Below are 24243 nucleotides of genomic sequence, written 5' to 3'. Positions count from 1 at the left end.
CCCCCCCCCCCCAAAAAAAAATAAAAATTTGCTGTGAGCTGCTCATTTTGGGGTGGGTTTTGGGGAGATTTGTATCAAGGGGGGGGCCGAGCCCACCCTAAGTTTGCTGGGGAGGGGGCTGCCCCCAGCGCTGTGATTTTTGGGGGGTCCGCTGGGCATGGCGGGGGGGGGGGGGCGGTGGTTGTCCTCCCGCACCTCTCCACTGCCGGGGGATGGAGTGGGGGGGGACAGGGGTGCTTCCAGCTCCCGGGATGCTCTTCCTCTCCCTCCCTCCTCCCTCCTCCCTCCCTCCCATCCCGGCTGTGTGCGCAAGCGTGCCCGCTCCCCGCCCGCCCATCCCCGGGCTGGCTCCGGCATCCCGCACCGGGTCCCCCCCGCATCCTCCCGCCGCCCCCCGCCGCGGCCCCCCGCGCCCGCCCCATGGTGAGTCTGCAGCAGCGGGGGGGGGTCCCCCGTGTCCCTTCCCCCCCCCCCCCCCGTGTCCGTGTCTCCCCTAGAAATCCAGCTGCAAAGCGGCTTTGCGAGCCGGTGGGGTTGAGCAAAAAAAATAAAAGGGGGGGGGGGGGCGAGCAAAACTCCGGTAGCTTTTGTATTTTGGGGGGGGGGCGGGTCCGTGCTGGGAGGGCGGCAGAACAGGCAGCGCTGCCTGCTTTGCAGCTCCCAGGCAGGGTTTGCGGGGGGAGAGGGGGGGGGGGCTGTGCAAATTGGGGGTAGGGGAGGACCCCCCTCGTTAACCCAAGCTTGGACCCCCAGCGATGCTTCCCGCCCCACGGCATCGATGCCCTGGCGAGCGCGACACACCCGAAAGTGAGCAAGCTGCTTTATTTCTGCTGGGTTGGGTTGGGTTTTTTTTTTGTTGTTGTTGCTTTTTAATTATTATTCTAATTAATGTCATTAATCAGTGCCTGAGCGGGGTTGAATTTCCAGGTGGCGAAGCGTGCGCGGGCAGCGGCGAGAGGGAAGCCCCCCGCTCTTGCGATGCCCTTCCGGCTGCTGCCGCCCGATCCCCGGCAAAACAAAACCCCTGCGTCTCGCCGGGAAAAAACCGGCCTTCGGCACCGTTCCTGCCCACGGCCACCCCTAAGGAAGGCGAACCCACCCTGAGACCCCCGGCAAGAGAGTTTCTGGCATCTTCCGCTAGCGTGCGGGGGGCTCGTTTCGATGGCTGTGTGCGATGTGAATGCCCGGGCGCTGGCGTGAGGAAGGGAAGATCCTCCCGGAGGCCCTGGGGAGGGGAGGACGTGCCCCGTGTGCGGCTCTGGACGGTATCGCTCTCGCAGCGGCACGGGCTGAGGATGATTTATTTAAGTGGTCTGAGCTTTTTTTTTTTTTCTTCCCCCCATGCCCGAGCATCCTCTGACCGGTTGACGGGCGCGCTCCGGTAGCCTGGTGATCCCAAAGGGGTAGGAGGGACCGATCCTGGTGTGGACAGAGCTGCCGGGAGCAGGATCCGGGCATCCTGGTGCAGGATACTGATAAATCCCATCCCACCCCATTGCGTGCCCTCTTCTCCCATGGGATGGGCTCATTCCCGGGGGGAGATGAGGCCACTTGCCCCGAGACGGCAGAAGAAGGACCAGCCGGACTCTTCCCCCCTTGATCTTTCAATGTCAGCTCTTTCGCAGGGTGAGCCGATGGGGTTTTATTGTTCTGGGGAGCGGAGAACAAAGGAAAATCTTCCCCCGGGGGCATTTTTGTGCTCCTCAGCTTGGACATGGGGCATGGGATGCGTCTTTCCCCATCGGGTTAATAGAGCGATGCCCACGCAGTCCTGATGCCCGGTGGGTTGGTGCCGGGCTGCTCGGCGACTCCGGTCCCCATCTCTTAGTGAGATGAGCTAATTAAAGTCTTGCGGCAGAGTTTTTGGGGAAGCCCTGCTAAATTTGCCCGTCTTCTCTGCCAGGCTCTCCCTCCGACCGCTCTCGGAGATGAAGAGGCCGGCGGCGGAGCAGAGGGCGAAAGCCAGCTCAGGCTTTCCATGGCGAGCGGCAGGGCAGTGCGGGGTTTCGGCCGGCAGCGATTCTCAGATTGAATCCCACTAATTAAAACTAATTATTTGGCAATATCTCTAAATCCCACATATCCTGTTGCTTATTCACTTGTATAAGGCGACGGTCCCGTTGCTTTAGTCCTGAGTATTTCAGAGCTGGTTCGGGCTGGGACTCTTCTTCTCAAGAGCTTTTCCTATCGTGCTTTTTTAAAAAAATAATTCATTTTATTTTTTTTTTTTCCCCCCTTGTGGTTGTTTTCTCTGGGCGTAGCACAACGGCTGCGTAGTCCATCCGGCACGGGACGGACGCCCCAGGCAGGGCAGAACCCCCAGATTGGTGACGGAGCTGGTGATTTTAAGTGTGCGCAGAGAACCTTTTCCCTTTGCTCGGCGAAGGGGCTGGAGCAGGTCCCCGCTGGTCGCTGCTGTTGGTCTGGAGCTTTGGGGTCGGGGATCAGCCGTGCGGGGGGACGCGCTGGGACCGGTGGCTGCGGCCAACTTGCATTGCACCTTGCCGTGTTGCCTTGCAACTGCGCTTCCCGTTGCGTTGCTTGGCTTTGCATCGCAGCTCTCCGTAGCACGTGCCGGATCCCAGCCTGGCAAGAGCCGGGATCTTGAGCAGAGGACTCGAAGGTGGACTCATCCCAGGAGATGCCCGCTTCCAGCTCCGGTGCTGGCTGTCCTGCAGGCGTGAGGTCTCCTCTTCCTACCCTGGCTCCTAACGACATGTCCAACCTATAATGAACTCCTAACATCCTTATAAGCTATAGGATGGGGTCAGCACGCTTTGCTGGACTCTCCCCAACCCCTGTGCTTAATTATCTGCATCATTAGAGGGCTGCTCGTTCCTCCAGCTCTGGGCCGTGATTTAATAGCAACTGCTATGGCAAGGCACCGAATCCCATGAGGGTACGGGCTAAGGGCTCTGCAGATGTAAATATAAGAGGAGGAACTGTCTGTCGACACTAATTTTAAGGGATGACCACCATGGAGATCTGTGAGTAGGGTGTCTTCCAGAGCTGGGACCGTGATGGTGACCGGAACATCCTCCTGGTCTCTAGCCCACCCATGGAGTGCAAACCCACCCGTGGAGTGCAAACATCCATTTAAGTCCATTTTAAACTCTGGAACAACCATACTTAGGTCTCCAAGCCTGGATTTTTGTAGCTTGTGTCATCCACCTGCTTGCAACCAACACCAGAGGTGGATGCCAGGCTGCAGGACGTGGGAATGCCAAGCCCAGCCCCGGCGAGGCTGGGGCTCTCCACGTGCCTGTTTTTGGGGGGTTTTGGCCAGCAGCGATTCTCAGATTGAATCCCACTAATTAAAACTAATTATTTGGCAATATCTCTAAATCCCACATATCCTGTTGCTTATTCACTTGTATAAGGCGACGGTCCCGTTGCTTTAGTCCTGAGTATTTCAGAGCTGGTTCGGGCTGGGACTCTTCTTCTCAAGAGCTTTTCCTATCGTGCTTTTTTAAAAAAATAATTCATTTTATTTTTTTTTTTTCCCCCTTGTGGTTGTTTTCTCTGGGCGTAGCACAACGGCTGCATAAGGAGCAGGGATGTGGTTCTCCTCCCGCAGAGGCTGGCATCCCGGCTTCGCCCGCATCCCTATGGGGACCCCATCCCGCTCTCCCCGTCCCAGGCTGGGGCCACCGGGCTGGGGCCGGTGACCCTCGTACGACGCCGTCGGGGACACTTCGGGTTGTTGTCGGGGACACACGAGCGGTGTTGATTTTGCAGAGAGGAAAGGAAATGATTTGACTATTTCACACTGCTCTTTGCAACTTCTGGTTCTCTTTTTTTGCTGTTTCTTTTTAACCTCCCCTTGCCTTCCTCTCGTGCTTGGACACCGGTGGCTTCTCCGTCCTCCAGCTGCGATCCTTGTGTTTACTGAGCTTTTTCGAGGAAAATCCTGCATCTTCTTGGGAGGGAAGAGAGGGGGGAAAAAACCAAAAAGCCCAGATCTTGCTAATCACTTTTGTTTCCAGCTGCTGACCCTTTGCATGTGACCGGGGTTGGGTCGGAAAGTTTCTTTGCAGGAAGGAAAAAGGGATTTGGCCGTCGGGGAAGACGAAACTGGAGAAGGAGCCCCCCTCCATCCCGGTTTTGCTTCGGACTGGCGGATGCTCGGAGTGGTTTCGGGCTGGCGCGGGCTGCAGCTCCTCTCCAGGATGTGTTTTGCCGTCTGCCGGAGACCGCTGAGCTGCGGTGCCGGCATCGCCGGCAGACGCTGCTCCTGGCTGGTCTGGCTCCGCCGTGCCGTGGATCCGTGCAGGATGGTGACCGCCGGGCTGCCGGGAAGGTGGGTGGGAGCGATGGAGGTGGGAAGGAGGCGGGCGAGCGCTTGCTTCGGGGCGTTCGGTGCGTGATGGGGCCAAAGCGGTGATTTTGGGGCAGCAGGATTTGGTAGGTGCTGGCGGACGGGGCCGGATTCTGCGTGTCCCCTGTGGATCCTGCCCTGCGACAAATTGCTCTGGCACAAAGAGGGACGGGGTGTAGGTTTGCTGGCATGGCTTCAGCGGGATGCTTGGGACTTCTTGAGCACACAAGCTGCCGTGCAGGTGGTTTATATTAATTACGGGCAAGTTATTTATATAATATCGATGTAGGTGTTAACGTGTGGTCGGGTATTTTTGGTTTTAAGGCGTGTATTTACGTGCTGGCCGCGCGAAAGGGCACGGCAGAGGTGCAGGGGGGCATTGGCAGGCAGCCTGACCGTGCCACCGGTTTGGGTGTCACCATCCCCGCATGGTACGTGCTTTACCGGGGTGTCCAACGCGGGTGGGTTTGACCACCCGTGGGTGGTCTTGGCAGTGTTAGGTTTACGGTTGGACTCGATGATCTTAAAGGTCTTTTCCAACCTATAGGATTCTGTGATTCTGTGATTCTGTGGGTGCTCTGGTCCCTGTCCCACAGGCTCAGGGATGGCTGGAGGGGGCCGAGGGCTCCCCATTGCATCGGTCCCTTGCGGAGGACCGCTCCGTCTAAGCTAGGGTGGCATCCTCCGCCGGCTCTTCGATGCCGTCCCGAGGATGCTCCTGGGTTTGCTGAGCTGCTGCCGCTCGAGGACCGTTGTGGGATGCAGCTGGTGCCGGGGAGGGATGCTCGGAGGTGGGATGCAGCGGTGCCCTGGGATGCGTGGTGCCGGGGTGCATCGTCACGCAGACAAGGCTGTTCTAAACGATGCAGCGGCGGAGGAGGACTCTCCTCCCGACACCACGCCTGCAAAATTATATCAACAAATCTATGAAGAGATTTCTCCTTTTCCTTAGTTTTTGTTTTGGTTTTTTTTATTGCAAATCAGAATCAACCTAAATGACAAAGCCGCATCCAGGTAGGACTGAGCAGGGAGCTGGCTTCCTTTCCTTCGTTATTTGCAGGTTTAAAAATATATATGCTGAAGCTTGTTTGTTGGTTTCGTTTTTTTTTTTTTTTTTTTAAATCCTGAATCTGTGAAGGAGGCTCTAACCTGAGCTCACGCTGTTGGAATTCCCCACTGCGCCTGGGAGAGGCTCCTCGCCTCCGATCGCTTCCAGATGCCGTTCCCGCTTCGGCTCTTCCCCTTGCAAAATGTCTCCCCCAGCTCGCCGGCAGCCTTGCCGAAGTTTTCCCGGACGGATTTGGCATCCCGATATCCGGCCGGCCTGAGCCAGCAGAGCCTCGATTTTTTTAACCAGAGCGTGATGCCGGCAGCCTGAGGTCAGGTCTTGCACAAGCCGGAGCCCCAGGTCAGATCCTGTGTCAGGTTTTGAGCTGCTTGCGACATTTCCATCAGGTGGTTTTTTAATTTCCTTTTAAAAATAAATATATATATATATATATGAGCTGGGCTGGAATCCCTGCTGCATCCCCTGCCCACGCTGCCGACCACGCAGAGCTTCCCTGAGCCCCAAAATGGGGAAACTGAGGCAGGACAGCGCCGAGCAAGAGTTGAGGATGCTTTAACGCTGCAAAGCTGCTGCTCTGGGGCTTTGCCGATGCTGTGTGCACGCTGCCAGCCGAGCATCCCCACGGCGGGTAATAAAACACCCCTGTCCGGGTATTAAAACCCCGTCCCGGCAGCTCCGTGGCCATCGGGCTCGTCCGACCCCCTCGGTGTGGGGTTTGTGGGGTGGGATTTTATGGCACGAGGATGGATCCGGACCCGCCTGGGTTGGGAATGGAGGAGACCGCCGAGGCATCGTGGGGAAAAATGGAGTGAAAAGTGAGAAATAAGGGGGGAAAAAATGCAGAGAGAGGGGATGCGAGTGGATTGGGGGGAGGCAGGACTGAAGGAGGAGCAGGGTGTGGGATGGTGTCAAAAATGAAGGGGAACGCCGGGCTTTAGGGGTTAAATGTGATGCTGCCTTCCCCGTGCGGGGTTAAAGTGGAAAACAAGACCTCAGGAACCACGCCAAGGGGTGGGAAGTCCTTGTCCCCGTCCCTGTATGATAACCAGCGCCGCTTCAAAACAAAAAAATAGAAGAAAAAAAAAAAAAAAAGACAAAGAGCCGTCTGTTCGTGCAGATATGGGCTCAACAGGTTTCCCTCCCAGGCCGCGTCTGGGTAGCGAGATCTGGTATTTGGGGTGGGGGGAGCCGAGGGTGGCCAAGAGCCCGGCTTTCAAAGCACTCTATTTATGCGACAACAAAAAAACCCCAGCTATTTGTCCTCAAAAATATTACCTCTGCCCCTTTTTTTTTTTCCTATCGCGAGGTGATGGCAGCCCTTGCTGGCTGGTGCAGGCGGGGTGGGAAGGTACAGGCAGCTCCCGGTGAAGGGCTGGAGGAGCTGGGGAGGCTTTTGCAAGAAAAATATGGGTGAACGCAAGGGTTTGGTGCCCCGGCACCGTGTTAGGGGAGGATAAAACCTGCCCCGACGCTGCCAAGCCCCTGCGGCCCCCGGCAAATTCGGCTTTAGCATCCTTTGGCATCCTTATGGTCCTTCAGCCTCTGCCGTGGAGCTGGGGCTTCCCAGGCCCCTTTGCTACCTAATTAACAAATTCACTGCTTAATTTACAAGTTAAATTGTCAGATTATCTGTATTATGCAAACACATATTTAAGTCTTAATTATTCATTTGCCTGGCTCGCCTAAATGCATGGGGTGTCTGTAAATCAGCGGCTTTAAGGCCGGGGATGCTCTTCCCTTGGAAGCACAGAGTTTTGCTAAGAAATAAACCCAAAATAGGCTTTTTTTTGGTCTGATGGGTGATGCTAAACACCCCAGCTTGCAAACAGCAGCAATTTCTCATGTCTATTTCTTTCTTTTTATTTTATTTAGGGAGGTTTTTATCACGGGAGGCTCATCCTTAAATAGCGGTCGTTTATTTTTAGGTCGGTCGCAGCTTCGGATAATCCGGCTTGGCTGGGCAGCCTTGCTTTTCCTCCCGTTCTTGGGGATTTAATAGAAATAGGGTTATTGAATTATTTTATTTTTGATAAAATAATTTCATAAATTTAATAGATTACTAATTTAATAAAAAACCCAGTTAGGGTGGAGGATGGGGGTTCTGCTGGCTCTTCCGTGCTCTCCTGGCCAGGGAGCATCCCCCGGGATGCTGGGGTGAGGATCGGCAGGGAAACCTCTATCAAAAAATCGCATCCCACACTGGAATTACACCTTTGGCTTGGCCAAAGCGTGGTCAGGAAACAGCTGGAACATCTCCCGCTAAATACCGGCCGAATGAATAAGCTCCTGGTCCTGGGGCGATAGCGATCGGGGTGACGTGAGGGATGTGCCGGGCTTGGAAACACCTCGCTCATGCCAAGTAGAGACGTTTTCTCCGGAGGAGGAGGAGGATGAGCTCACCTGGATTTTATTCCCCTCCCAGCCCGGCTTTTGCTCTCTCCCCCCTCGGGAGGTAATTTTAACCGAGGGAGACTGGCGCCGGCGATGGAGCGCAGACAGACGGATGGATGGACGGCTGCCTTGCTTCAGGTCTGGCTGGTGGAAGGAGGAGAAACGCCGTCTCCATCTCCCCCTTCCTCTTTTTTAACAGCCCCCGGGGGGTCCGGTCCTCGATGGGGAGGATGATGGGTGGGAGGGATCCGGTGGCTCGTCCCTGCCTTGCACGTGTCCCCTCTTGCCTCTGCAAGTCCCGAAAATGCCCGTGCCCCCAGGGATGCTCCCGCAGCGGGGCTGAGCCCCTCAAAGGACTGATCCTTAATAGGGGAAGGGACGCGGCTGTTGGGTTTTTGTTTTCTTCTGCCCGAAGCCACGAGCATCCCGGAGGGGAGACGTCGGGGAGCGAGCGCGAGGTGCCTTCTGCCCCCCCCCCCCCGCCCCAAATTAGAAATCGTAATTTAACTGCAGGCTGGTAGGCAGGAGGGGAAACTGAGGCAGGCGGTGTTAGCTGGGAGCCTGGGGAGGAAAAGGAGCAAAATTCTGCTTGTTTAGGGGTTTTTGAGGGCTCTGGGATACGGGACGTTCATTTCCTGCCGGGATCAGCTGCCAGATGGGTTGAGCCGCCCGCGGCGAGCGCTGGAGACGGCGGCTCTCGACCCGGCGGACGCCTGAACCGCCGTGGGTTTTTTTCTGGACCTTGGGCTGGGAAGAGGCGATTGCATCGGCTGATGGTGGGGAGACTGCTCGGGAGGCTGGAAAACAATCCTGGGGAGACCGGCAGCCACCCGGCTCCCAGCTCTTCCAGTCGAGCTGGAAAGACCAGCTTCGGGCAAGACCTCGGATCCTCCCCGGCAGGGCCCACGTGCTCCGAGGGATCGCGGTCGCCGGCGGATCCGGGGCTGCAGCATCCTCCCGGGGGGATGCTGTGGGGAAGGAGGCATCCCCTGCCCACCCCCAGGCAGCTCGGAGCATCCTCATCATCATCCGAACAGGCAGGGGCCGATGCTGCGCCATGAAGTGCTTTAGCAGGAGCTCCCCGGGGAGAGTTTAACCTCGTTAGCGAATCCTATAATTCACCGCTCTAAATAAAAAGGCTCCTTGTCAGCGGCGATGGTGGATGCTCCGGTGGATTCAGGGCTGCTGGAAAGACCCTGCTGCAGGACGGTGAATTTTTTGGGGTTGGGGTCCCAACCAAGTGCATCTGGTTTGGCTGTTGATTGCCCCAAGCCCTCTGGTTTAGTTGCTCCCCCCAGCAAATGGTGGAGGCAGGAGAAAGCAGAGCTGCTTTGGCTGGAGAGCGAAGATGCGGAGCCATCCCCTGTCCTCCCAGGGCGTCTGTGGAAAGCCTCGTCCCTGGGGAGAAGTTCCCAGCCTTGATGATAGGAGAAAGCATCTCAGAGATGCTCGGTGGTTTCCTTGCACGGGGACATACCCTCTTTGTTAAAATTAACGGGGTATTAAGAGCGAAGCGTGCCTTGGGGAAGGCTTGCACCGGCTTGGTGGCTCCCAGCATCTCTCACCTTCGCTTTTCCCAGCTGGAGGAGATGGGGAGCGGTAAGGAAACCTCCTGCCCTTCAGAGTTTCCCCTCGGAAGCATCTTCTCTGCCTGGCCTCAAGCACCTTGCGGAGAGCACCTTCCTGGTCCTGTCCAGGCCGCCCTTCCCCATCTGCTTTGCCCTTCCTTCCCGCCGAACTGGGCTGAGGTTGTTCCTCATGGTTTTTTGGGGAGAATTATGACTCCCACCGTCCCCCATCCATCCCAGCGGCACGGAGGGAAGAGCAAAGCTGGCTCCTGGCTGAGATAGCAATGGGCTGGCTCGTCTTCCCCCTTCACCCCACCTCGCTGCTCGTTAGCTGGGGGAATTAATGCGGATGCAGAGCGGCTGTCCTTGCAGAGAGGCTTTTCTGTGAGAAGCAGCGGGGCAGAAGGGTTTCCGTGCACGGCAGCTCCTCGGCAGGGTTTTTCCTTCCCCAAATCGTAAAGACGTTACAGCGCTGGGCGAGGATGCGTAATTTGAAAAGTTTTGGGGGAAGAGATGCTAGAGATGTAGGATTAAGGAGCATCCTCCACGCGGGAAGGCAGGAGAGCTGCGGAGCGTCCCAGGATGAGCAGGGCTGCATCCCCCTTTCCCTGGGAAAGGGCATCACCCGCTTCCTAAAAATCCGAGTGAGTCATGGAAGGGGATTTCGGTGGGAAAGGCCACGAGGCGTTGGGGGAACCTGTGGCGAGGTCTGGGCTCTGAACGGCCGCGTCTCCTCCTTAAAAGCAGCTGGAAGCCCGGCCCCGGGTGCTGCCGGTGCTGGAGGAGGTGGGTGGCTTTGCGGAGACCGCGCGCGTCCTCTGCGACACGTGATGGCTCACCGGGGCCCTTCTGCTGGTCCCCCGGGGCTGGTTCCCCCCTCGGTGCTTGGAGCTGCCCTGGGTGGGGATCAGTAGGGATCCGCTGGGTCCTCCGAAGGTGGATGGCTGCCAAGCAAAGCATGCCTCGCCCGCTGCCCGCAGCCGTGGCCCTAAGGATGTTCTCCCTTTTCCCTTTGCCAGGGGAAGAGAGGATGGCCCTGTAGATCCCGCCGAGCTCCTGCCTGCTCTGCTTGGACCAAGACGACGGACCGTAAGTAGCTGTGACCTCCCGCCGGCTTCTTGTGCCCTGATGGGGACCAGCTTCAGCCTTTCCCGCTGCCGGGGATGCTGGAAAAGGTCTCCCCGAGACGAGCATCCCCCTCCCGGCGTGGCTGACGGGGTTAACGGAGCATCGAGGCGATGCTGGGGGTGCAAAGCGATGGAGCGGGTTATTTTCCGGATATTTTTCTCCGTGGACCTTAACACGCGAGAAGAGAGCAGGGGAGGTGCGCAAGCTCACCGGTGTAGGGGCAGGGGGGGTAAATCCGTACGGCTGCTTCACCCCGGAGGTTTTGGGGCTGGAGGACTTGAGCTCGAGGGTGAGGTTGCCCTGGGGGTTACGTGAGCCCAAAACTGGCCCCTTCGCCAGCGCAAAACAGGAGGCATGGAGGAAACGGCAGGGAAACCGCGGGGCTGCCGTGGCGGGTGGGGTTAAGGTGGCACTTGGAGCCTTGCGAAGGGGACGGCGACTGGGCAGGCGGCTTTTGAGCCCCCAAAAGGGGATCCCCGTCGTCAAAAGCCCCTGGGGATGGTAGCTGCCTGCGGGATGACTTAGTCCTGGGGCTTGAGATCCCTTAATTTCCCCGGAGAGCTGGGGTTGAATCCGGTCGTTGCTCGGGTTTGGGTTGGAGACGGGCTGGAGCACCTCGACGGTTTCGTTTTTCACCTCCCCGGGCTGTTCGCATCCCCGCTGTCCCGGGGGAGCAGGCAGCGGGGCAAGGCTGCCTTCACCCTGCCTGCACCCCAAGATTGCTGCCTTCCCCTTTCGGCTGCTTTTTTTGGGGGGGTTAGACCGAAGCGCAGGTGCAAAGCCGCGTTGCCGAAGCCGCTCTCGCTGTTGCCGCCTGCGTCTCTGGGCAGTCCCCGAGGATGGAGGTGCCGGCGAGTAAACATGGCAACGAGGTGACGGTGGCGGCAAACGGGGACCGGCTGGGGCAGGTAGGAGGAGGGGGCGGCCGGCCCCGCACCGGGGGCTCTCGAGGCTCGGCGATGAAATCCCACGGGTATAAAATCGTCGCTCGTCTCGTTAGCGTGGGGTTGTCCCCGCACAGCTCTCCTCCGGCAGCTCAGCTATATCCGCTGGGTTATAGCGAGCCACATCCGGCAAAAAGGGACTTTTTTATTTTTTTAAATGGAAAAAGAGTGATTAAACCTATATAATACAGCCTAACACACCGAGGAGGAGCCGTGTAGCTCCTTCGGTAGCATGGGGTTACCCCAGAGGCATGGGATGCTCGGGTATACCCACGGAGCTGGCATTTGGGGCCGTACGAAGGGATTCGGGTCCCATCCCTGTGTTTTTCCTGCTGCAAGGATTAAAAAAAAAAAAAATAGTGGGAGAGGAGAGGATGGTGGCAGCGCCGGCCTGAATCGGGTTTCAGCTCCCGAGCGCATTAAAAACACCAGTGCTGTGGAAAGGCAGGAGCAGCCCGGATTTATTCTGGGGACCTGCTGCTGTGGAAATACTTGTCCTACCTGAGCTTATTTGCTGTTGCTGCCTCTAAAATTGCACCCTTGTCACAGGTAAACGTGTTGTTAAGGCTTACAGGCCAACGAGGGGGGTTTTTTCCCCTATCATAAATCTTTGGCTGGGTTATTATATGCCTAGGATACCACCGGCTAAAGAAACAACTCTGCCTCTCCTATTAAGAAACAATTAAGATTCCTTTAAAGTGACTTGCAGGGCTCTTAAAATAGGATAAACGTGGGTATCGGCGGTGTGGGCTGGCTCTCTGTGCCCTCGACGGGGCCACGTCCGCTGTCGAACGGGCTTGACTTTTGCAGTGCCGCATCCTAGTGACCTCCTGCGTCCCCTGGCCCGCTGCGCTTCCAGGTCGTGCTCTTGCAATTGCTCCGCCCTGCCATTTTCTGGCTTTCTGGTCCCATTTTCTGGGACCCGCAGCATCCCTGGTCCCCCCCCAGCACCCCCATCCCACCGCAGCATCCCTCCTCCCCTCCCCACAGCATCCCCATCCCACCGCAGCGTCCCTTGGCGGGGGGGGGGATCGCATCCAGACCCTGCTGCCTTTTGGACTTGCGACCGTGGTCGTTTGCAATCCCACGAGGTTTTTCTCCCCGCTGTGGGTCTCTGTTTCCTTCCCAGCTTGGGAAAAAAAAAAAAAAAAAAAATCCCCCAGCACCTGGAGCTCGCAGCAGCCGGGGCGAGGAAGCTTTGGGATGCCAGGCTGAGGATTTGGGTACCTTTGATGCTCTGCCAAGCCCAGGCAGCGCCTTGAGTTGGCCGGATCGTTTCCCCGGAGGATCGCCCCCGGCCGCCTCCCATGTCGCGTTCAGGCTCCGGCACGCGATGCTTTTGCCGAGGCAGGATGTGGCCGAGCCGGCGTGGGGGGTAAGCCGGCATCTGCCAGGCTCCTCTGGCAATCCCAGCCCTACCGCGTGGAGAAAACCCGTGGGATGGGGGCTTGGAAGATCCCGGGGCTGTGAACTGCTTCCGTGGGGGTCGATCCTGGTGGTTGTCCTCAAAATGGAGCGCAGGATCCGTCCTGCTGGTCCCCGCGTGCCTTGAAGGCTCAGGAGAGACGATGGTCCGGCTGGGGTCGAAGGGGTCTGTGCTGTCCCGGCCGTCTGTCTGTCCGTCTCCCTTCGGTTCCCACTGCCGGGAGTGAATCCCTAGGGATTGCCGGTGCATCCCTTCCTCAGGCGTGATCCCTTCAAATCCAGCTCTGCTCCAGTTAAAAATAAATGCATGGTTTTTTGGGGTGAACCGTCGGAGATGCTCGTTTTCCGACGAGCATCCTTCTCGCCCGGGGCAGCTGGACCGGGCAGCGGGCAGCTCCGTGCCCCACGGATGTGCGGGACGGGATGGTGGGAGCATGGGAGAGGTGTCCTCGCCTGGTGTCACGCTTCGTTTTCCCCATCCATGGGTTACCATGGAAACGTAAAAGTACCAAGAGCTTTTGCTGTGTGGCCTGTCGGTCCGGGGACGCTTTGCCGGGATGGCAGCGGGTGGCTGGCATCACCGCCCGCCCGCGCTGGGATGGGGTGGGGGGATTTATAATCACCCCCCACCTTTGTGCTTGCGCCATGACTTTAAATACATTTTCTTTTTTTTTTTTTTTCGCCCCCCCAAATGTGGGGCTGGGAGCAGCTTGGCCGATGCCCGCTGCCGCTTTGTGGATTGACGTGACTTAAATCCGGAGATGCTGGATCCGGCCGGAGCTGTCGAGGCCGTGGGGGGAGATGGGGAAGGATGGAGACACAGGGGTGGAGATACAGGGATGGGCTCCTCCGAGTCACCCACGCAGCAGCGGGGTCGGTCCTGCGGTCATTGCTGGCATCTCCCGGGGGCTTTCCCGGGACACGGTGAAATTGGGAGGCAAAACCCTGCTCCGGATCCGAGGGAGACGGGGAAACTCGGCGAGGAGCTTCGCAGCATGCCGGGGATGGGACTTTTCCTGTAATGCCAGGCTGGGGAAGGGGAGACCTGGCTGCGAAGACCGGGTGGCGGCAGGGCTTTTAAGTCATATATATGCAGTGATAATATTCAGCCGGGGGCTGCTTTGGAGGCGTGCTGCTCAGACATCAAAGTGAGGGGCTTTTTTGGTTGCTTCTTCCAAGCGTGGGGAGCCGAATCCACCCGGGACTTTCCCCCCGGCTCCGAGGCTTGGCAGGGGAAGGCGATGCCTTGGAGCGAACGTGCGGGAGCGGTGGTCGAGGCACGCCTGCATCCCTTCCGTGAGAGGGGGCGAGCGCCGAACCTCGCCCCGCCGGCCGGGGATGCTGCCGGGGTGGCGGGAGCGGAGAGATGCTGCAGTGGGGAAAGCCGTGGAGGAGGAGCGGGGGGCCGCTGCGGTGGGACGGGGCTGCTGCGGTGGGACGGGGCTGCTGCGGTGGGACGGGGCCGCTGCGGTGGGACGGGGATGCTGCGGTGGGACGGGGCCGCTGCGGTGGGACGGGGCCGCTGCGGTGGGACGGGGCTGCTGCGGTGGGACGGGGATGCTGCGGTGGGACGGGGCCGCTGCGGTGGGACGGGGCCGCTGCGGTGGGACGGGGCCGCTGCGGTGGGACGGGGCCGCTGCGGTGGGACGGGGATGCTGCGGTGGGACGGGGATGCTGCGGTGGGACGGGGATGCTGCGGTGGGACGGGGATGCTGCGGTGGGACGGGGATGCTGCGGTGGGACGGGGATGCTGCGGTGGGACGGGGCCGCTGCGGGGACCAGCAGGAGCCTTTAGCATCGCTCCCTCCACCTCTACGAGGACGGAGGGAGCTGGCTCGGGGTGTCGCGACCTTCCTGCTTTAAGCAGCCGTTCTGGTTTGGGCTGCGGATCTGGTAGCACAAGGCTGGGGGGAGCTTGAATTCATTCTGGGCGCGGGGGCAGCCTGGCTGTGCTCTGTTTAGCTCCGCGTTCCCTGAATGCTTCGCTAAACAACGTTCATTTTCCTCGGGGTTATTAACTGTGTTTCTCTGAGGTAAGTTTTGCATCAGGCCCAGCTTGTGCGTACAAGCCTGGGAAAAGATCATAAAGCCATAAAAAAAAAAAAAAATTTAAAAAAAAGCTGGTATGTAAAAGCAAACACCGGGGGTGAGAGCAGATTTTCCCAGTGTCTTAAGCCAGCGGGAGGGGTGAAGCCCGTTTGGTGGGAAGCTTAGCTGGGTGATACGGCACCGAAGGAGAGAGCTGGGGGTGAATTTGGTGCTAAATTCGGGTCCCGATGCCCGGCAGCACCCCAGCCCTGGGCAAATGGGGGTGCTCAGGCCCCCATGGAGCACTGCCAGCCTCCGGCTGCAGCGGCAGATTTCCCCTCGGGGAATTCTGTGGCCAGTTTTGCCGGGCAAAAAACCCCCAAGAAAACACAAGCTGCTTTTTACTTCCCCTAGTTTTATTTTTTTCAAGCAAATGTTAACGTATAAAGGGGCGAGACCCCCCCAGCTCTTCATCCCTGCTTGAAGATGCAATCGTGGGTTTAATCTTCCCTTTCCTTCCCAAGCCAGGAGGGGCTCGTGGAGCCAGAAATACCGATGCAGGATGAGAGCCAGGGTGTAAATCGGGGGGTGGGGGGGGTTTGCTTCCCCATCCTGGGGTCCCCGGGCAATGGCGGGGCTGAGCCCGGGCAAGATTCCCCAGGAAAGGGTTTATATCCGTGTTTGATGGCGGAGAAGCGGCTCAGGGGAGACGGGCGCTTTCCCAGGGTACCACCTCGCCTGGCCCCATCCCCGTCCCTCTGCTTTGCTGTCAAACAGACACAGTTTTCTGTGCTTCATATCCCGTCCCGCTGCTCGTAGCGCGGTTTAATTGCCCTTAATTCCCTTTTAATTGCCCTTCCTGCCCTTTTTAATTAATTGCCCTTCCTGCCCTTTTAATTTCCAGGAGCCGGTGATGAGAAAGGGAAGAGCCTGGCTCTCATGGGACCATCTTTGGTCCCGTTTCACCTCTTTCTAGACGTATTTTGCCCCAAAAGCCGCTGCTCTTGGCTCGTTCCTGACTGGGCGAGGACGTGGCCCCGTGGGGTGGCAGGTGCCAGGTGTATTAAGGGCGCTTTGCTAGGCAGGGTGGGGTGCCGAGATGGGTGCCCCCCCCAGTAAGGTGACTAAGCCCTCCAGTCCAGGATTTCCATCGCCCAGCCCAGGTGTGCACCTTTCCTCTTGGCTGGGCATTTAACACCTCCTTGCCCTCTCCTCCTCCGAGACGTGGCTGGTCCGGAGCGGGGAGCAGCTCGGTTACGGGGTGGCAAAGCCAAGCCCAGCTCTGAGCCAGGCTTAGAGTAGGATTCATCCTTGGGGAGCTGTTTATATCGGGGAGCAAAGTCTCCTGCGTACCCTAAAACTTCGCCCGGCTGGTAAGTTAATTTTGCGCCCTTGCCGTGTCGCGACAGGATGGGGTTGGGCTGGTCCCGGGGTGGCTCCGACCACGGCTCTTTGCTGCCTTATTCCAGGAACGAGAGGTTTCGGAGGAAGAAAAAAGGCACTCCGCTTCCCCGGCCGGCGTTTGTGCCTGCGTTAAGCTTGTGGCATCCCCCTTTCCCCGGGCCGGGATGGTTGAATCGAAGGTGTTGGAGGTTCCCCAAGTACGTGATGCTTTTTGCTTTGATCCCGCTCGGCTGCTCCTCTCCTTTCTGCCCGGCTCGGCGGCGGTGGCGGCACGTTTGGCTTCATACCTGCGGTGGCTGGTGCCAGTCGGATGCTTGAGCCAGGGCTGGGCTTAAAACCTCCCCCCAAATCCTCGCCACGGGCATCGATTTGGGCGCTTTAGGATTTTGCAGTTGAAACCCCACCGGGAGCTTGGTTTTCCTCTTTACTTCATTTTTTTTTTTTTTTTCTCCTTTGGAATTTCGGCGTTTAACCTGGACGGCCGAGGCTCCTCGGGAACCGCGGCTGCTTGCCTGGCTTTTATAAACTCTGTATAAATCAAACCTTTGGCGGCTGCGGAGCAGAGAAATGTGAATTAAAATGGAAATAAATCCCTTGGGAAACCCTTGCACCCGCTCGTCCAGAGGTGGGGATGGGGCAAGCGGGGGGGGCGATGCCTCCTGCACGGGGTTTTCGGGGATGGCTCTGATGGGTTTTGACCTCATCCGATGCCTTTCCCTCTTTTCCCACTCCAGGTGACAGGCGGCAGCCGCGATGAGAGCCCCGGCCCTCGCCTGATGCCTCTCCTGCTGATAAAAATGATCAACAAGTCTCGTGAGTCCCATGGGGGGTCCTGGCTCCCTCTTTCCAAGCAGGGATGGGGGTCCCGGGGGATTTGCATTTGGAAATTTGGCTTTGGGGCCAAATTTGGCTGCGGCTCCAGTGGGGTGATGGAGTATTGGGGCACCCTGGGTGAAGTCGTGGCGGGGAGGGTGATTTTGGGGTCCTCGATCCTCTGGGGTCAGGCGCCCGGTAGCCCTCAGGCTTTGCGGTAGAAAAACAGGGTGGAGGCACCCGGAAAGAGGGATCTGTTTGTGCAGCCTTTGACGCAAGGTGGGCAGGAGGAAATGGCACGGTGGCTTTTGGACCTGGGACAAAACCAACCTGGCTCCATCTTGGAGGGGGACCGTGCCAGCCAGGCTTTGCCGGGGACGGCTCCGCAATCCTGGATCTAACCAGGACGTCCCGGGGGGGCTGCAGGTCCCCAACATCCCGTTATCCAAACCCCGGGTACGGGCTTGACAGTGTTTTTCTTTTCCCCCTGCTCTCTGGGCACGCAGGAGGGAAGATACTTGGGGTGCTGGCGCTGTTTCTGGTGATGGTTTGGTACTCGATCTACCGGGAAGACAGGTACATACAGCTGTGAGTGGCTTTTATTAAAGTTTAAAGGACCTCCCGCCCTTTTCTTTGCTCTCAGGAGGTGGTATCCTCCCGCCCGTCCCGCGCAGGGATGCCGGAGCATCGTCTCGCTGGGTCCTGGGGGTCTGGGGAGGTGGCACCGTCCCCGGCTGCTGCCGGAGGGGGGACACGATATGAGGTTCCCCCTCGGCGTGTGTTGGCGGTCAGGCTCTGCGAGGTTTTCGGCAAATGCCGGTGTTTTTCTGAGCCCGGGAGGAAGGGAAAACCCGCTCTCTTCCCAGTCCCGGCAACGCTGATGGAGACGGGGAAAGCGGAGAGCGTGAGGCCTATGAGCAGAGCAAGAGAGACCTCTTCTGATGCGAGGCTGAAAGCCCAGCAGTTAAATACCCAAAGCAGAGCTGACCTTAAATCTGGCCCGCGATATCCCTGGCGCTGCCAGCACGGCTTGAATCCCACCGCGGCGGTGCCGGAGCCCCCAGTGCCAGGAGGGGGATGCAGAGGAGCAGGCATCATTTTTTTTTTTTTTTTTTCTTTTTTTTAAACCTCTTCCCTTACAGCTTTTATTTCCCCGTGCAAGAAAACAAGACGACGTGTCCCCTCGGGGAGGTGGAAAAGAAAGCGGCGCAGCTCATCGGGAAGTGAGTATCGGGGTTGGGAGCGGAGGGGGGAGCCAGGAGCTCCTCCCCGTGCCCTCCCCCCGTCCCGGTCTCACCGGCCCTTTGCTCCTCGGCAGCTACACGAGGGACCACCCGCTCTTCTTGCAGCTGAAGGACTATTTTTGGGTGAAGACGCCGTCGCTCTACGAGCTGCCCTACGGCACAAAAGGAAGCGGTAAGCCTTGGCAGCGCTCGCCGTGGGTTTCTGTCTGTCTGTGCTTCTTAAAAACATCTGCGGGTCGATTTTTTTTTTTTTTTTTTTTTTTGCGGGGGGGACGACTATTTTCTTTCTTCCTCTTCCCTAGCAAGTTGTTCGCTTGATTTCTAGACTTTGCAGTCCGTAACTACTTGCCCTGGGTGCACGTGGTCCCTATAAAAGAGATTAGGGTGGGCCAGGCTTTACTAAGCCCCAGCCAAGGGTTATCTGCCCGCATCGGGGGGGAGCTGGGATTAATGGCAGGAGGAGATCTGGCAGCACCCAGGGCGTCGTAGCAGGCAGGAGCTGCCTTTGCTTACCTTCCCCTCGCCCTTGCTTTGCAGAAGACGTCCTCCTGCGCTTGCTGTCGATCACCCACTACTCCCTGCCCGAGAGCATCCGGAGGTAACGCCGGGGTGGGTTTTGGGGCTCTTCCGTCGTCTTCTTCATCGTTGCCCTCTTGGGGAGGGGGAAAATGCGCACGTTGTGGGCCCAAGATACGGCAGAATGAACCTCTGCAACCCAGGGTCGGTGGACGGAGCGTGGGAAGCTTTGTAGGGTGGACAGCGCAGGGTTAAACCCCCCTTGGGAGTTAAAACCACCTGGGGTTTGGGGCAGGTCTGGCTGAGATGGGGCTTTTCTCTGGCAGCCTGAAGTGCCGGAGGTGCGCGGTGATCGGCAACGGCCACCGGCTCCGCAACAGCTCCATGGGGGAGACCATCAACACGTACGACGTTGTGATCAGGTAACGGCCCTGGGCCCGTCCCATTGACCCCTCCCCAGTGCCACCTGCACACGGGCTTGACACCGGTGACGTCCCCGTGTCCCCCCTCCAAGGCTGAACAACGCCCCAGTCCACGGTTACGAGCAGGACGTGGGCTCCAAGACCACCATGCGCCTCTTCTACCCGGAGTCGGCCCACTTCAACCCCAGGACGGAGAACAACCCCGACACGTTGCTGGTGCTGGTGCCCTTCAAACCCATGGACTTCCAGTGGATGGAGGCCATCCTCAACGACAAGAAGAGGGTGAGCGTGGCGGGGGAACTGGGTCCAACCCCTCCCTGACTGCTCCGGGGTCCAAGCCTACCCTCATCCCATCCCACCCCACCCTGGGGACCCGCCTCTCTTGTTGGGATGCCACCGGACATCTCCATCCTCTCGTAGGTTCGGAAAGGGTTTTGGAAACAGCCCCCGTTGATCTGGGACGCCAACCCGGAGCGCGTGCGCATCCTCAACCCTTATTACATGGAAGTAACTGCTGCTAAACTGCTTAACCTCCCCATGAAGCAACCGCGGAAGGTCAAGCAGGTAAGGGGTGGGGATGGCTGGCGCCCTGCTCCCCCCACCAAGGGGTGATGTCCTGCCCGCTGGTCCCCCTGGCCACCCCCGCGCAGCTCGCTGAAGGCCCACACGGCTCTTGGCACATCTTCTCCTCCACCCTCTCCTTCCAGAAGCCCACCACGGGGTTGTTGGCCATCACCTTGGCGCTGCACTTCTGTGACCTGGTGCACATCGCGGGCTTTGGCTACCCCGATTCGGCCAACAAGAAGCAGACCATTCACTACTACGAGCAGATCACGCTCAAGTCCATGGCAGTGAGTATCTACCTCTGCTTTTTGTCCACGTTACCCCTAATTTTTCCCCCCTGCATGGGGGATCGCAGCCCAGGAGAGCCGTGCCCTGCCCCGTTGGGTGATGCTGAGCGGCACGGGAGGTTCTCCCTGTGGCCACCCCTCGCTCCCCTTCCACCATGGGCGTTGAGGTCCACCTTTGGGTGGTCATCATCCAACTTCTCCCTGTAGCCCAACATCTTTGTGGTCACGGTGGAGAGTGGGATCTGGTTTATGTGCGAGCAGAAGGGCTCACGCCCAGGGGGCTTGGGCAGGGGGGGTCCTGTCCCTCCTTTTGGGGGGCTCCTCACTTCAGGTGAAGGTGCAGGGTCAACTCAACGCTGGTGGGGTGGACAAGGTGGGAGGGGGCAGAAGGAAAACGCGTGGCCGCTCCTCGCTGGGCTCCGGTGTCACCCCCCGCTCCCCGTCCTGCAGGCGTCGGAGCACAACGTCTCGCACGAGGCGGTGGCCATCAAGCGGATGCTGGAGCTGGGTCTCGTCAAGAACCTCACCTACTTCTGAGGCCACCGGAGCTGCGCAGGGACAGCGTCCCCCGCCGCGGAGGGGGGGACACCGCGCCGGCACGGCCGGAGCCGGGCGAGGGCAGAGCAGCGTCCTCGTCGCCGCCGCCACGTCGCCCTGGGACTCTTGGAGCGAGCGGGGCTGGGGCCGCGGGGGCCGCGCTGGACCGTGGCCCCCCCGGGCATTTGGGGGGGGCGCAGGGAGCCCCGCGGGGCCGTGCCGCGGCATCGCGGCCGGCGCCTTTTCCTACCGACACACTGAAGCTGCCGAGGACCTGGAGGGGATTTTTGGGGTGGGGGTCCTCCCTCCCAGCGGGCCTGGGGGGGCGGGGGCAGGAGCCCTTGCCCTGGGCTTTCTCTTTCCCTTCATTCTCTCACGTTTGGACGAGGGCCCCGCTGAGGGGCTGATCTTGGGGGTCCCAGGCCCCCCCTGGGGAGCAGGAGCCTTTGGGGGCCCTGCCCTGGTTCCCCCCCCCGATATTTAATTCCCCCTTCCCTCTTTTTTTTTTTTTTTTTTTTTTAATGTTCCTGTTACTCGGCGGCCCTGTCCCGTGCCTTAGCGCTGGCGCGGGGGCTCGTCCCCCCAGCCCCCCCGGGCGGGGACACCCTGGGGTGCCTGGCCTCGGGGTCGGCCGCTGTCCTTTGGGGGGTGGTTTAATTTAATTAATTTAAAAGCTTATTTATCGTGAAGCCTCCCCCGGGCTGCGCGCGCCACTAGTGTTGGTGACGGGTGGCCTTGGGTGGGGGGGCCGGCGGGGTGCTCGGCCCCAGGGGGACGGGGGTTTGGGGGGGTGTCCCCCCCCCAGAAGGGGGCTGAGCGGTGCCTTCCCCCCGGTGCAAGGTCCCCGGGTGGGGGGGGTCCCCTGGGACCCATGGGTGGGGGTGTTGGGGGCTCCTGCCGGCACCCAATAAAGGTCCTGGTGAGGCTGGGCTGGGCGCTCGTGCCCAGATCCCTGGGCCTGTGTCCTTGTGTCCCTGTGTCCCCATACGCCCCAGCCCACGTCCCCAAATGCCCCTGTCCCTGACCACCTCCCTAGGCCTGATGTCCCTGCACCCATGTACCTCTGTCCCCCTGTCCCCAAATGCCACAGCCCATGTCCCCGTGCCATGTCCCTATGCTCGTGCCCAAGGTCCCTGTACCCGTGTCCCTGTGTCCCCGCAGATGGCCCTTACCTGCCGTGTCCCCGGCGTGACGCCCCACATCCTGGCTCCCACGGTGGGGGTTGTGGGGCCCCGGCTGCCCTGTGCCTCAGTTTCCCTCTGCCACCGGGCACCCACTGCCCCCGTGTCCCCAAGGTGGGGGACCCTTCCCCTCACAGCCTTCCCCCCCCCGAGGCCACGGCACCCCTGAAGCTCCAGGCCAGGTCCACGCTGGGGCAAAGCGTCACCAAAAGAGCCGGCGTCCTCGCGGGGCGGCCACCAGCCCAGGCGTGCCACGAGAAACACCTCTTGTATTGACCGCGGCGCTGTGCTCCCACGATACAGCGCGGAGAGGCCCTTCCTGGGGGGGGTCCCCGTCCCACGCGGCGGGACCCCCCCCTCAACCCCCCCGAAACGGACTCTATAAGTATGGACACCGAACACCAAGAAGGAAGGGAAGGAGCCGGGTGGGAGAGGGCAGCGGGAAGCGGAGGCGAGCGGCTGGGGAGGCGCAGGGGTGTGTGGTCGGGCCGGGGGCGTCCCCAGCCCCGCGGAGGGGGCTCGGCGCGTCCTCGGCGGGGTTGTGCTTAGCATGTACCGGGGCGGGGGGATGATCGGCCGGTCCCCCGCCCCGCAGCCCCGCTCTGGGGGGGGAGGCTGGATCCGGCCTCTTCCCACCGCCGCTCCCGGTGGGCGCGACTGTCCACGGCGCCCGCACGGAGGGTCCCGAGCGTCCCCGGAGGGGCTCAAACGTGCGTCTGCATCCGCCTCTGCAGGGGCCGGCTGGGGTCCGAGTTTTGGGAAGAAGACTGGGAGTGATGGGAGGAGGAGGCGGAGGCCTTGCTGGCCTTGTCGAACTGCACGTAGCCGTCCTGCTTGCCGCTGCTGCTGATGCTGCTGTCGCACTGGGTGTCGAGGAAGGAGCTGCTGTCGCTCATGGAGCCGCGCTGGAACTCGCGCTCGCACAGCTCGATGGAGCTGCTGCCCATGCCCAGCACGAAGCGCTGGCTGTAGTCGTAGAGGCGGCTCTGCCCGCTCAAGGTGCTGTAGATGTTGGTGAAGGACATGCCGGTGGGCACCCGTTGCTTGCTGGCGGGGCGCAGGTCCGCCGGGCAGCCCGACAGCGAGATGGTGGGGGTGGAGTGGTGCTCCTTGAAGGTGTTCACGCTGTAGTAGCCGTTGGTGGGGTCCTGTGGGGTGGGGAAGGGGGGGGTAGGTTGGTGCCCACCCTCCCTGTGTGCATTTGGGGCACCCCCGGGCTCAGCCACCTGTGATGCGCGAGACGACGCCCTCGACCACCAACCCTCCTGCCCGCGGCATCAGCGCGTCCTCCCGTGCCACCGACGCAGCCCGCTCGGCCCCCTCCGAATCGGGGCGGAGGGAGGCGTGGGTGCCCCCTGCACCCCACTGTCCTGGCACACATCTTTTTTTTTTTTAATACCCCAAGGGTGCTGGGACCAGAAAACAGCACTGGGGGTACCAGAGCATCCCTCCCCGTGCAGGGACAGCCCTTGTACGGGCCACCGCTGGTGACGCCAGGGGACAGGGCACAAGGCTAGAAAGCCTGGCAGAGGCAACGCTGGGCGAGGGACGAGCTGGTCCTGCTCCATGGGCACGGAGATGGGTGCTCAGCACCCTGGGGTGCAACCGCCTCGGCCACGTGCCGCAGCCCCTCTTGCCGGAGTGACCTGGGGTGGCTTTGAGCCACATCTGCCCACGGGGCTGGGGACGGAGGGGGCCACGTCCCCAGGGTCAGGCTCACCTTCAGGTTTTGAAACTCCTTCTCCTCCTCCTTGAGCACCTCGAGCTGCTTCAGCACCGAGTCCTGCTGGAACTCCCCCCGCTCCATCTAGGAAAGGATGCAGGTGGGTGTCAGCACCCTCAAGCACCCGCTGTCCCCCGCCGAGGCTGCATGGCCCCACGCCGCGTGGGGTGAGCCCCACGCCTGCCATCAGCCCCACAGCATAGCGAAGTCGTCAGCCGCAACCCAGATTAAAGGACTTGCCCAGGGACTCTCCAGCAAGGCAGTGTCGGCAGGCAGCGGCGCCGGCTGGCCGCCCCAAAGCCACGCGATTCCCTGGGTTATAAGTTTTTTTCCCCTCTGTTTAGGACTTAAAAAGGCCGGGCTGATGGGGAAAGTGAATTATTTCGATCTACTGCAGCGAGTCTTGGGGCTGCACCCCACCTGCCCAAAACAAAGCCCCAAAACCTCCTTTTTTTGTTTTTCCCCTCTTTCTTTTCATCCTTTCCTCCTAAGCTGAGTGTGGCCCCTAACATCTTAAAATCCCAGCTGGCATTGCCGTGACGCTGTAATTAAAGCCTTAATTTTTTTTTTTTCTTCCTTTTTCCTCCCCCCCCCCCCTTGACGCTGTCTCTTCTCAAAAGATTTGAGTCCTGGAGGCTTTACCCACCCCGGCTGGGACTTGTGCCGGCCCAGCAGGTCAGG

At 59.8% G+C, this 24243-nt stretch overlaps 2 protein-coding genes across 5 annotated transcripts in view; one reads left to right on the top strand and one right to left on the bottom strand.

Moving 5' to 3' along the window:
* The first annotated feature begins 317 nt into the window (after positions 1 to 317).
* On the top strand, positions 318 to 21601 carry ST3GAL4 (ST3 beta-galactoside alpha-2,3-sialyltransferase 4). 4 transcript variants are annotated; one of them, XM_075521228.1, is made up of 13 exons: positions 318 to 423; positions 10366 to 10435; positions 16341 to 16472; positions 17010 to 17088; positions 17595 to 17676; positions 18231 to 18311; positions 18407 to 18504; positions 18870 to 18930; positions 19175 to 19270; positions 19363 to 19552; positions 19691 to 19834; positions 19978 to 20121; positions 20572 to 21601. In XM_075521228.1, exons 3-13 carry the CDS (start codon positions 16440 to 16442, stop codon positions 20656 to 20658), a joined length of 1095 nt encoding a protein of 364 aa, XP_075377343.1. In that variant the 5' UTR covers positions 318 to 423; positions 10366 to 10435; positions 16341 to 16439; the 3' UTR covers positions 20659 to 21601. The 4 variants fall into 4 exon arrangements, with proteins under 4 accessions (XP_075377343.1, XP_075377346.1, XP_075377342.1 ...); XM_075521231.1 differs by lacking the exon at positions 16341 to 16472 and having other exon boundaries at positions 17595 to 17664; positions 20572 to 21600; XM_075521227.1 differs by lacking the exon at positions 16341 to 16472 and having other exon boundaries at positions 367 to 423.
* A 100-nt stretch (positions 21602 to 21701) lies between these two features.
* Positions 21702 to 24243, bottom strand: part of KIRREL3 (kirre like nephrin family adhesion molecule 3) — a 343511-nt gene continuing 340969 nt past the window's right edge. The window contains exons 15-16 of the mRNA XM_075521225.1: positions 23560 to 23646; positions 21702 to 22987 (exon numbers count right to left, since the gene is read on the bottom strand). Coding sequence (XP_075377340.1) covers positions 22544 to 22987; positions 23560 to 23646 — 531 coding nt within the window. The 3' untranslated portion in view covers positions 21702 to 22543. The remainder of the gene's footprint in view (positions 22988 to 23559; positions 23647 to 24243) is intronic.

Source organism: Mycteria americana, chromosome 19 (assembly GCF_035582795.1).
Source record: "Mycteria americana isolate JAX WOST 10 ecotype Jacksonville Zoo and Gardens chromosome 19, USCA_MyAme_1.0, whole genome shotgun sequence".
Lineage (NCBI taxonomy): Eukaryota > Metazoa > Chordata > Aves > Ciconiiformes > Ciconiidae > Mycteria > Mycteria americana.
This window is presented reverse-complemented; position numbering and strand designations above follow the sequence as displayed.

Excerpts from the sequence above, each read along its gene's own strand:
- ST3GAL4 (XM_075521228.1), top strand. The coding sequence starts at position 16,440 with ATGGTTGAATCGAAGGTGTTGGAGGTTCCCCAA. Across the intron at positions 18,312-18,406 it reads GCGGCGCAGCTCATCGGGAA|CTACACGAGGGACCACCCGC; the intron begins GTGAGTATCGGG and ends GCTCCTCGGCAG. Across the intron at positions 20,122-20,571 it reads TCACGCTCAAGTCCATGGCA|GCGTCGGAGCACAACGTCTC; the intron begins GTGAGTATCTAC and ends CCCGTCCTGCAG.